The 12,141-nt window shown below is 34.6% G+C and overlaps 1 protein-coding gene across 5 annotated transcripts in view; it reads left to right on the plus strand.

The window, feature by feature from the left end:
* The window catches only part of Cfap47 (cilia and flagella associated protein 47), a 234,556-nt gene that overhangs the window by 79,110 nt on the left and 143,305 nt on the right, over positions 1-12,141 (plus strand). For all 5 annotated transcript variants that reach the window (XM_042269235.2, XM_042269236.2, XM_076562695.1 and 2 more), the window contains exons 27-30: positions 824-924; positions 5,838-5,993; positions 7,486-7,714; positions 11,067-11,288. In XM_042269235.2, coding sequence (XP_042125169.2) covers positions 824-924; positions 5,838-5,993; positions 7,486-7,714; positions 11,067-11,288 — 708 coding nt within the window. The remainder of the gene's footprint in view (positions 1-823; positions 925-5,837; positions 5,994-7,485; positions 7,715-11,066; positions 11,289-12,141) is intronic.

The following is a 12,141-nucleotide window of genomic DNA, read 5'->3' on the forward strand; positions in this document are numbered from 1 at the left end:
GTATCTTTTTCCTGTAGTGATAATCATTGTTAGAACAAGAAACACAAGTTACCAATGTCATTTCCAAGATGGGGATGATGATAAATGTTGATGACTTTAGAAAATTTAGAAAATTGTTAGTGTAAGTACATTGTGTCAATTTCAGTTCTAAAATTCCAAAATCTATTGACTTTTATTTGTTTGTTTTGCTTTTTATTGGCTCATATTCATTATAAATATTTTAACTTTTTATAAAGATAATTATCTTTTAGTTATATCATGTATTTTGGCATTATTCATTCTTCATAACTTACCCTTTTTAATCCATCACTTTCCCCTTTTCCACTGGTCTCTATCCATTTCCCAGTTTCCTATTTTCAAATATACACACCCAAACACACATGACAGATTAAACAAATGCTGTATTATTTGTTTAATATCTTTGCTGTTGTAAAGAGTACAGCAGTAGACATGGGTATGGAAGTGTCTCTGGTGTGTTGATGTAGAATGCTCTGTATACTATATGGGGGTTGTATAGCTGTGTCCTCTGCTAATTCTACTTTTTAAGAACTTCTGTACTGGTTCACATAATAATTTAAAGCTGTGTTTTGAACTTGCACAGGTAACCATCCCTTTTCTGGAGTGTATTTTATAGTGACACTTGTAAACTATTGAAGATTTAAATTTGAAGACTTTTAAGATATTTGTATTGGTTACCAAAAAGGAAAGAATAAATGATAATTTGTGTTTTCAGCATAAAGGCATTTGGAATTATTATAATGTTTTATCACCTTTACTACATGTGAAGTGATCATTTCATTGATAAAAATATTTTCACTTTTAGGTTTTCACTTCCAGTTACAGCAACAGCAGAAAATTGCATTCTTACTATTTATCTATATTTGGCAGTCCATCTGGACAGGCAAAAAGTTATTTTAAAGGATGGTAAGTTGTTGATGGCTGATTCCATTCTCTCTCTGTTCAGGTTCTTCTTAACTATGTCTAATATCTAAAATATACTGTATTTAAAATTAAAAAGGCATGTTACATAATGGTAGAGTAGTTGCCTAACATGTATAAAGAACTAGTGTGATTGTCAGCATCTGGAAAAAGCAATTTAACACATGGTCATTAAACATTTATTGTTTCCCAGAGCTTTGTTTGTTATTGATAATAGAATCTAACAATATCTTTTATTGCATGAAATTAACAGTGTATCTGAAGATGTGTAAATAGTTAGAAAATTGATCCTTATGTAAGTCAAATGAAGTATTGCACATGGATGTTTGTAGTGACTTTATACAAATTATGGTATTTGTTTTAGCCTTGCCAAATAATGTTAAATAGGATTGTTTGATTAGAGAGCAATACTGCAAATGCATAGTAGTGTGATAGGAGGGGCAGAAGTCTGTCTTACTGTGCAGTGTCAAGTCCCTACATTTTACTTCTAAGTTAGCCTTTTCCCCTATTTCTATCAGGTACATTATCCACTTGCTTCTTTAAATGTTAGTCAAACTTATAAAATATACTTGGTCCCATTCTGTCTCTTCAGAGTAGAATCTTTGTGAATTCTCAGAAAAACAGACAGACCATCATACCATAACACTATATTGAAACTTCAAATATTAAGCATGTATCAGAGTCTATAATTTAATTTCTTTTTTATGCTGATCACATGACCAGAAGCTAGTATTCTTTTCTGGCTTAAAATTTCCTTTGCCTCCTACTACTCAGGGGCAATACTATACTACGTAACCTTTGGTACACTTTCCAGACAAATTCTGTCACTCATTTATGTGCTTTAGGTGAATTTCCAGGAAGATGTCAGGAAGGAGTAAGTAGATTATATTTTCTCAGAAAAATTCCAAAGAAAAAATGGGCAGATTCAGGTTACTCGTTTCATATTTATTCTTTCTAAACTTACCAGTCAAACAAAAACAAAACACTTAGTTTTCCAGAGGTAGGAGAAAAATTTACAGAGAACAATGAGTAATAAGTACTTTTCCTCCAGCTGAGAAAAAAAATTCAGAAGTCAGCAGGCACTAATATTTCACTACTAAACACAGCTAGGACCATCGATTCATTGTTTCTCTGTGTCTTCAAACTTTCTCAGAGATACCACATATCATATTTCTCTAGGTCTGTTTCATTCCCTCTAAATGTTCCCTCAAACATATTTAATGAAGTCATTTTCCTCTGTCTGTGCTTTTTAATTCTGTGTGTAAATCAGGTCTGTTTTTTTATAGTTCGTATGCTATATCTCCACCCTCTAATTAGAGAAGCAGAAATTCAGAATCCAAGTCCCTTGATGGTACTTTTCATTGGATTTCCTATGGCACAACCAAAATTACAGGACTGAAATAAAACTCACCCTCTGAATGATTCACATTCTTCTACATACCCCGTCTCTACAGATGTATCTAAATTCTATCTGATGTCCAATCCAGAAACCTGAGGACCATCATTAATTACATCTTCTCTCTCACACTGCACATTCAACCTGTCCCTTTATAGTATTTTACCCCCAAATATCTTTCAAATCCTTTTACTTCTTTCTCAACTTCTGCTGCATACATTAATGATCACATGTTCATGAAGCCAAGGCACAGTTATAAAGTATACTATGCCTCTTGCAATACCCTTCCCATTAAGAAACCATGCTTCATACTCTGATAACAATACTATTTATAAATTGAAATTTCCTCTTTAATTTCCATGCATACAAATTTTCCATAATAGGGTAGGGAAATAGCTTAGCAGTTAAGAGCATGTCCTGCTCTTCCAGAGGACCCAAGTTCTGTCCTCTGCACCTACATTGGTGGCTCACAACTTAATATAACTATAGCTCTAGTGGTTCCAATGTTGTCTTCTGCCCTCTCCAGGCACCCATACACAGATGTCCACACACACACCCCCTCACACACACAAAGAAATATTTCCATAGGTTGAGCGGTTTATACTCATAATCTCAGGACTAGGAGGCTAAGGTAATAATAAAATTCTGCGAGTTCTTCTATATTTTTTGATAATCTTTTGATGATTAGAAAAAATGTCTCCTTTAGACACTATGTAACTACATACAAAGGACAAGTCTTGCCTTTATGTGCATGGGATTTTCATTCATCAGGTGTACTCTCATCTCTGTACCATTCCCCTGCGATATTCCATACTTCATTTTGACTTATCAGGCTTCGCATCTGTATTCTTTTGTGATATTTATAAAGACATTTGGGAATGTGACTAATTTTTCCTTTTGTTCTTGTTCAGAAGGTCTCACGTATTATATTTAAATTTAAGGTTTTTATCCTGTATTACCTATATTTGAATAATAAAACTCCAAGAAAGCATCGTCATCTGTATGTTACTATTACAAATGTGTTATATATCAGGTAGTATAGTCTACCCATCACAAAATCGTTTTTAAAAAGGAATTATTTATTTATTTAACTAGTTCTACATCCCTTTTACATCATGTATCTTGATCCCATTCATTTCCCCTTCCCTTTGCATCTGCCCTCTGCCCATGTTACCTCCCCCCCATCAAACAAAATTTAGGAGAAAAAAATAAATAAATAAAAAGGGAAAAAAATTAAAATTCTCATCATGGAAGCTGCAGTGTCACACTGTAGACACCTTTGTTCATAATCTTCACTTGGAAGTGTTCATTGCAGAATCATTGGTCTGGTTTGAGGCCTCTGGTTTCTACAACACTTGATGCTGGCTCCTCACTAGGACTCCTCCTGTTGTTGCCCTGTGTTATGAAGATCATAGGGTGTAGCTAGAGTTTTCCTGCCTTGCCCACAGTCAGGACAAATCTCTGTCACCCGCCAGTCCCACAGCTGCTCAGATCCAATCAAGTAAACACAGAGACTTATATTGCTTACAAACTGTATGGCCGTGGCAGGCTTCTTGCTAACTGTTCTTATATCTTAAATTAATCCATTTCTATAAATCTATACCTTGCCACGTGGCTCGTGGGTTACCGGCATATTCACATGCTGCTTCTCATGGCGGTGGCTGGCAGTGACTCCCTCTGCCTTCCTGTTCTCTTCATTCTCCTCTCTGTTAGTCCCGCCTATACTTCCTGCCTGGCCACTGGCCAATCAGTATTTTATTTATTGACCAATCAGAGCAATTTGACATACAGACCATCCCACAGCAGTAGGGTCTGTGGGTTAGCTTCCTTCACATACTTCAGCAGGTCATAGATGGAGTGGATGTTGGGGCAGGCCAAGGCATAACCCAGGTTCTGGGCTTGGGCAGTTGTAGGATTGGTCCGCCAAAGTTATAAACATCTCTCCCATGTTTATAACTTTGAGGCTGGCTTACTCACACCTGCACAAATAGTGTTATTGTCTTTCCCATTCTTATGACCACAGAGCCTGCTCTCTTACCTGTCTCAGGCATTGATGTGCGGGTTTGGGGGTGGTATCAGTCCCTTGCCCATGCTGACATGACACAGATGAGAAATGGGGAGAGCTCTCCAGTGCTCACAACTTCAGCGCTAGCTCACCCACACCTGAGCTAACAGGGTTGACTCTGTTGTGCTTCCCTGGTGAGGTGCAGAATCTTGCAGTTGGTAAGGGTCAATGATGTCTTTCCCAGTCTTAGGACCACAGGGCCCAGGTGTTGCTGGGCAGTGAGGAGACAAAACTGAGTTTTAAAGAAATTTATAGGATAGTCAAATTGGCATGATGTAGTGTTGCATACAGGGGGCAGACAGACAGGTAGGTAGGTAGATAGATCGATAGATATAGATATAGATAGATGATACATAGAGAATGAGAGAACAGCAGACACAGAGAGAGACTGGGACAAATAGAAACAGAGACCCTAAGAATCCCCTGAGACCTATTGGGTACAACTTCTGTGACAAATTATGAATAGTTTTGCTCTAAAAAAATTTTGGAAGAAACTTGGTATATAACTGCTTTTTGATATTTGATATTGCTTTTAAAGTAATCCTCACAAACAATGACCTCAGGACCTGTTGTTTCCTTTTTTTTAGATAAAATACTTTTCAGAGACTTTGTATAAGATACCCAGAATTTAGGTGTTTAGGTGCTCAAGATTAGTCCTGCTGAACATAGGAGTTCAATTTTCTTTTTAACTGTACAGGTTTATGTTTGACGTGTGTGTGTGTGTGTGTGTGTGTGTGTGTGTGTGTGTGTGTGTGTGTGTGTGTATCATTTGCAATATATGTGTCTTTATAAAGTTAATTAAATACATACTGTGAGTTGAAAACTCTAAAGTATATAGCAGTTATAACTGGAATAGGGATTAAAATCTCTGGAATGGTATTAGCTCATAAACAAGAAGTGATTTCATTTTTGAGCATCAATAAGAAAAGGTATTTTCGCCGGGCGGTGGTGGCGCACGCCTTTAATCCCAGCACTCGGGAGGCAGAGCCAGGCGGATCTCTGTGAGTTCGAGGCCAGCCTGGGCTACCAAGTGAGCTCCAGGAAAGGCGCAAAGCTACGCAGAGAAACCCTGTCTCGAAAAACCAAAAAAAAAAAAAAAAAAAAAAAAAAAAAGAAAAGGTATTTTCATTAGTGACTCTTATGTTTTTTATGTAATAATTCTAATTATTTGACGTAATAATATTTACACATTTTTATGCTGAAGATTAAGTATTGTTCATTCTCTAGTAACTTTGGCTGATCTAATCCATTCAGTTTATGAAACCATACCACCGGTTATGCTATTTTAATTTGTCAACTCATGTAATAACATAATTGATATTTAGACTTTTCTTTTACTATTTTTATAAATATTTTATGAAATACAAGTTAAAGAATGTGATATTAAATTTTGCAAATATTTCTGTGGCTAACTGTGCTCTAATTTCTCATTTATAGATAAAGCAGGAAATCTTACAAAGCCTAGAGGCAGTTTTTTGATTCCTATGATTCCACGCCGGGATTCCAAAGCAGTTTCTACACATTTTGGGAAAAAGGGATCCTTTGTTTCTAAATTTAATGATGCTGATCTTACACTTGGGAACCTATTTGTTGGTATGTGAAAAATGTATAATGCACTTTACAAATCTAGTCTGTGATAATAATCTTAACATCAAAACAGGTATTTCTAGCAGTAACTTCATTAAAATCTGTTGAATTTGTCACAGTCTTAGTGGTTCATGTGCTCTGGGTAAGTTTTTCAGTGATTAGCAGTAGAAATTCTCTGCATTTTCTGTGTTCTTAATACCTCAGTAGTATCCTATACACCAAAATTTGTACCTCCTGGTTCCATTAATTAAGTAACTGAGTACAAAACCCAAGAGTAGTTGTTTTCCTTATATTTAACTAAAATGTTAAATATCCTGTTGATCTCTTATAACTTCTTTGTAACATTATAAGTACCTGTAGATGTAACCAATCGTCTTATTAAAATAAGAAACACAGAGCCAATGTAAAAGAGAAAGCCGAGAGGTCAGAGCTCAGAGATAAAATCTTACCTCCTGCAGTGCTCCTAACTTCCCCGAGAGAGAGCTACTTCCTGTTTGTCTGTGTTTAAATAGTCTTTCTGTTCTGCCTTCTCATTGATTCTAAACCCAACCACATGACTGCCTCATCACTGCCTGTAAGTACCGCCCTCCCTCCAGGTCTTAAAGGCGTGGGTCTCCAATACTGGCTGTATCCCTGAACACACAGAAATCTACCTAGCTCTTCTAACCATCACGCTCTTGCTATGGCTCTAATAGCTCTGACCCCAGGGCAACTTTATTTATTAACATAAAATTAAAATCGCATTTCAGTACAAATAAAATATCACCATAAGTACCTTCTGTATACAGGTTGTGAACTACAGATTTAAGTCTTTACTTTTTTTTAAGCTGGATCCAAAGTAACCTGTCTTAGAAAGTCGTAAGCATAGGTAAACATGGGAGTTGGATAGTATTTGAAATTAATTTCAAATGTTCTTTTCTCTAGATATGGGTCACGTGCTAAAATTAGTTTTTATCAACTGAGCAAATTCAACTTCAGTCGTGTGCTTCTGTATTTTTGTAATTGCATATGTAAATACTTTTGACAGAATACAACATACTAATTTATACTGTTTAAAATGTTCATAATACAAAATATTTTGTTATATTTAATTGCATCAATCAGAGAGAAAGACATTTTGAATATGTAGTTGATAATTTGTTTCTATAATTCTTTCAAATGAAGTCTAATTTTGTATAAGCAATGGTAAAGAAATATTAATCAGCTTTTCTTATGTAACCAAAAGTAAATAATTGTAGGAATATTTGTGAATAAATTTCTGACAATTATAAAACATCACTGTTTCCTATATTGAATAAATATACTTTAAACTTTTTAGTATTTGTAAATGACCATATTATTATTATTATTTATTTTAAAGTATAGTAGATACACATTTATTGAGGAGTATAGAGTACTTTGTTGAATGGGTTTTTATTTGCCTATTATAATTAGAGCTAATCAGAAGAAGAATATTCTGTGGTAAAATAATAATTTGTATAACAAATGTGAACTTTAGGGATGGAAATTACACGTGATCGTTTTGACTCGGATGAAAGTATTTCAGATAGAGCCAATGCTGGATCTCTGGAAAATGAAGAGAAGAATCAGCAGTTCTTTGCACCTGAAGAAGGATCAACAGCTTATGACTATTTTCAGAAGGTTGTTGATGCAGCTCAGACCTGGTTCAGTCTCTTTGGATGGCCTGAAGGACCCCATTCTCTTTCTATTCCTGAGACAATAAGAAGGTGACAAATACATATTTTTAAATTCTTTATTTTGTACTTTTCTAACGTATAGTATGCTTATTTGGATTATTTTGGTTGAAACAGACTTAATTTACTTTAAACCTATGACTCATTAGGAGACTATGGAGACTAAGAAGATGCAATTTAAATTCTGTGATTCATATATCCCTCTTCAACATAATAATTTTGATTTAAATTAACCTGTTTTAATCATTAATTCTCTAAAATACTGAGTATTCATTGTTATCTTTATATGTATATACTGTACTTTGGTCTTACTAGCTTCCCCATTTTCTTTAGTACCCATCCCACTGGCCTCCATCTTTGAAATAATCTCCCTTGTGCTTTCATGTCTTTTTATAATTTAGATTCTGTTTATGGTAAGTAATGTGATATTATGTTTCTAAATCTGGTTTATTTCCTTTCACATAATGATATCCTGTTGCCTGCAGTTTCTTGCAAGCAACATGATTTCATCCCTCTTTTTGTCTAAATGTGTTTGTGTGTGTGTGTGTGTGTGTGTGTGTGTGTGTGTGTGTGTGTGTGTGTGTGTAATATTTTCCTCATTGTTTATCTGTAGATGGACACTTAGGATGATTGCATAACTTGCAGTTAGCTATACTGTATGATATGATTCTTTGCATGTATATACTGGAGTATTATTAATTTGTATCTTAGCACACTCTTTTATGGAATAGCTTTATTGGTTTGACATTTTAAATGTAACCCAGAAGTCTCATATATTGTTGTCATGATTATTTCTTTATTGCTATATGAAAATAACAATTCCTCAACTTTAGCTTCAATCCTTCATATTCTGTCTTCTTCATTTTTGACTCGGTGGGTGATTTTTTTCCCTGAGTTTTTTTAATTGGTTTCCTGAGATTTTCAGTTCTATGACTTTCATTTTTTTTTCCCTCAGAATTTCTCAACCAAAATCTATTGGTTGTGAAACACGGTATTGCTCTGTATATGTAGCTCCGGGTCTCCTTATGTAAACTAGCTTGGCCTTAACTGTGGCAATTCTGCCTTTCCATACCAAGTACTGAAATTGCAGGTGTGCTCAATCATACCCTGCTACATCCAAGGCCTGGGATCCATTTCTTTTAGTCATTTATTTATTGAGTTTTCTTTGAAATCAATCATAATTTTTAAAATGGGCTACTAAAAACACTGGAAGTTTTGAAAGTATAATTTTCCTTTTTGTATGTTTTGATGTTTCACTTTATAGAGTGCTGGGATCTGCAGCTCTTTTATTTTTATTGATCTTTTACAGTTGCGAGTTTTCTCTTTAGAGCTCAGTCCACAGTAGAAGTCAAGCAGTTATAAGAGCAACCATTTCACACTAAAGCAGATAGAGAAATCAATTAAGGATGACTGTTTCCCCAATAATCATAGAAAATGAATTGGCAAACAATGAAGACTATGTTATGATATTAAATTTAGTAAATTTAAAAGAACTTGCAACAATAAATTAAAGGCTTGGTAAGAAAGGGAAGAAAACAAAACCCAATCAAGTTTAAATTGAAGAAGTAAAATAGAAAGTGTGTGAGGGAGTGGACGAGAAAACAACAGTAGATTTTCAAATGTCTGATCTTTGAGGAATTTGGGAAGAGGGGTGAATATAACTGATAAAAATACATATTTAATATAAAGGATCTTATTACAAAATTAAAAAATATGCAAATATAATTAAATAAATATAAAAGGAAGCCTAACATGGAAACAATTATAAATAAAATATGAATAAAAACAACATCAAAACATAGTAAGAGTTAATGAAGAAGTAAAGATTGCAGAATTTTTTTCTACTTCCTTTGTTAGAGGGACTTGGTCACAGATAGTATTTATTGTAGTTAGGTGGTATGTCTTCTCTAACATCTCCCAGAGTCATGGAAGCAGAGAGGATACTGAGATTTATATTGCATAGGAAGAAGAGAGGAAGCTGGGCATTCTGTATGCCCATCTTAGCTTTTTCAGACCACACCTGGCAGCACACCAGTCTATAAGTTAGAAGATGATGAGAAATATAGTAATCCATCTTCCAGACTGAGCTCAGAGCTCTCCTTCCCAACTTACAGCAAGCCATCACATAAATGCAACAGCTCCAGAGTCCAAAAATTCAGCCAACAATTGTTTTAATACTTACACAGGAATCTGTAAGTAATTGTGTTTGCACATTATTGCACTGAGCAGGATTTGTTATTAAACTCATTCACTGATTTCTCGTTTGTTTTTAGTATGTTTTTTTCTAGATTTTACCACTTAATTTTCATGTGAAAATTAATAATACATGTAGTTGTACACTGTATTTTCTGGAGTCCCATGTTGTTATTGGCTGTTATTTATTTTTCATTTACCTTGTTTATGATGATACTACTTTTCTCCATAAAATAGTTGTTTCCTAATAGTAATTCTAGAGTATAGGAACGCTACTATATTTTATATTTTTGAGGAAGCTGGGAAGAATACACAGTAAGTGGTATAGCCAGGTTTGAACAATTTCACTCTTTCCTAATACAATGTGCTATTTAGGCTATTGAGACCCTTTCTACCAAACTTGAAAGGTGCTAATCAAAATGATCCCTTGGATAGTTTTGATTTCTCAGTCTGAGCTCATGTACATCTGTGATTTAAATTGTTAATAAATAGTTATGCAATTTACCATGGGATATATAACAAAATACAGAAAGCAAAGATTGGTAGACTTATTTTTTACTCTATCAAAAAACTGAGTATGTATCAAACTTGAGCAAAAGATGTAGGGAATGAACATTGCTATATCTTATTTAAAGATTAGTTGTGTATATAGAAGCAGTAGAATTCTGAAATTTACATTTTAAGTAAGAATCCTTACTAGGTAAGTGTGCAGGCTACCCTATTTTAAATGTTAAGGCCCAAATATGGAGAAATTGAATGAATTTATTTTTGTACATACATGTATGATGTATACTTTAAAATTTAAAATTATCGTGGCAAGTATAGAAATTGTGTTTAGATTATAGAATGCAGGATTGTGCCCAGTGAGTTTAGGTTACTTGCCATATTAATGTATATTGAATAGATGAAAGCAGGAATCAACTCTTACTGTCTTTTTTCAAATCCATTCTGTTTCCAATCCACTCTTTGAGCCCCACAATTGCAGTATTAGTGGTATGTGTGTAAATGAGATAGTGTAAATCTTTAGGAATATTTAAATATTTAATTTGTACTTGCAAATAGTAGCCACATGAATTGCAATTTAGGATTTATTGCTTTCTGTACCTTAATATTATTTGCTTTAGTTATTGACCATATTTTTGCATGAAGAAACATTTTGAGACTGACATTCATTTACTCCTTTTTTCCATAGGGATGTCCAGAAAATACAGTTCTATTCAGCATCCTCACCACCCAAGAAATTTTCCAGACAGTATGATTTTTCCAAATATAATAAGACAATCTATGATGTGGTACTTCATTTGAGTGGAAGACTGCCACCTGGAATTAACTCAAACCAGTCCTTACCTGTGGATAACACTGAAAGGGTGATCCAGCTCCATTCACAACATGCCTCACTTCTAGACTTTATTACGTAAGAGCTTAGATACACTAGTTTAAACATGTAACCATGGCTTAGCTGAAATGGTCAATGGATGGACATGTGAGTGGATTTATTGAACGAAATAATTGGTATTTTGTTCAAAAATATTTTGTTATACACATTATAGTATGTATCACAAAGAAGTATACACTAGTTAACATAAGCATCCTATAACCTTTATGGATGCATAATCTGATACACTTCCTTACAAACTTCATCATGTGCTCAGATCATTGGGATGGCTTGTTAAAATAACTTGCTCACTCTTACAGAGTTTATGATGCTAATTTGTATTAATTATAAATTGCAAGATAATATGAATAGTCCTAGTCCATGCCCTATTTTGAAGGCATATTGTAGACACATTTCTAAACAGTCTTATTAAATAAGAAACACACAGCCAAATACAGGGGTAATAGCCAAAGAGATCAGAGCAATAGCTGCCAACTAACCTTGGCTCACCACACTGCTATAGCTTCCCAAGAGAACCTATTCCTGTCTAACCTATGCCTTTATTGCCTTCCTGTTCTGCCTTCTCATTGGCTCTAAGCCCAGCCACATCACTTCCTCATCACTGCCTGTCTATACATAGCTCCAGGTCTCTCTGATTGGTACTGGGATTAAAGGCATGTGTCACCCACCACACTAGGCTGTGTCCTTGAACACACAGAGACTCTGCCTGCCATGTGATTGGATTAAGGGCATGTGCTACCACCACCAGACTTCTGTTTATGACTGGGTGTGACCTCTGATCTCCAGGCAAACTTTATTTATTAACATACAAATAAAATATTACCACAGCATATATGTCATAAATCCAGTAAGCAAAAATAAAAAATGAAAC

This window comes from Peromyscus maniculatus, chromosome X (genome assembly GCF_049852395.1).
Source record: "Peromyscus maniculatus bairdii isolate BWxNUB_F1_BW_parent chromosome X, HU_Pman_BW_mat_3.1, whole genome shotgun sequence".
NCBI classification, from domain to species: Eukaryota; Metazoa; Chordata; class Mammalia; order Rodentia; family Cricetidae; genus Peromyscus; species Peromyscus maniculatus.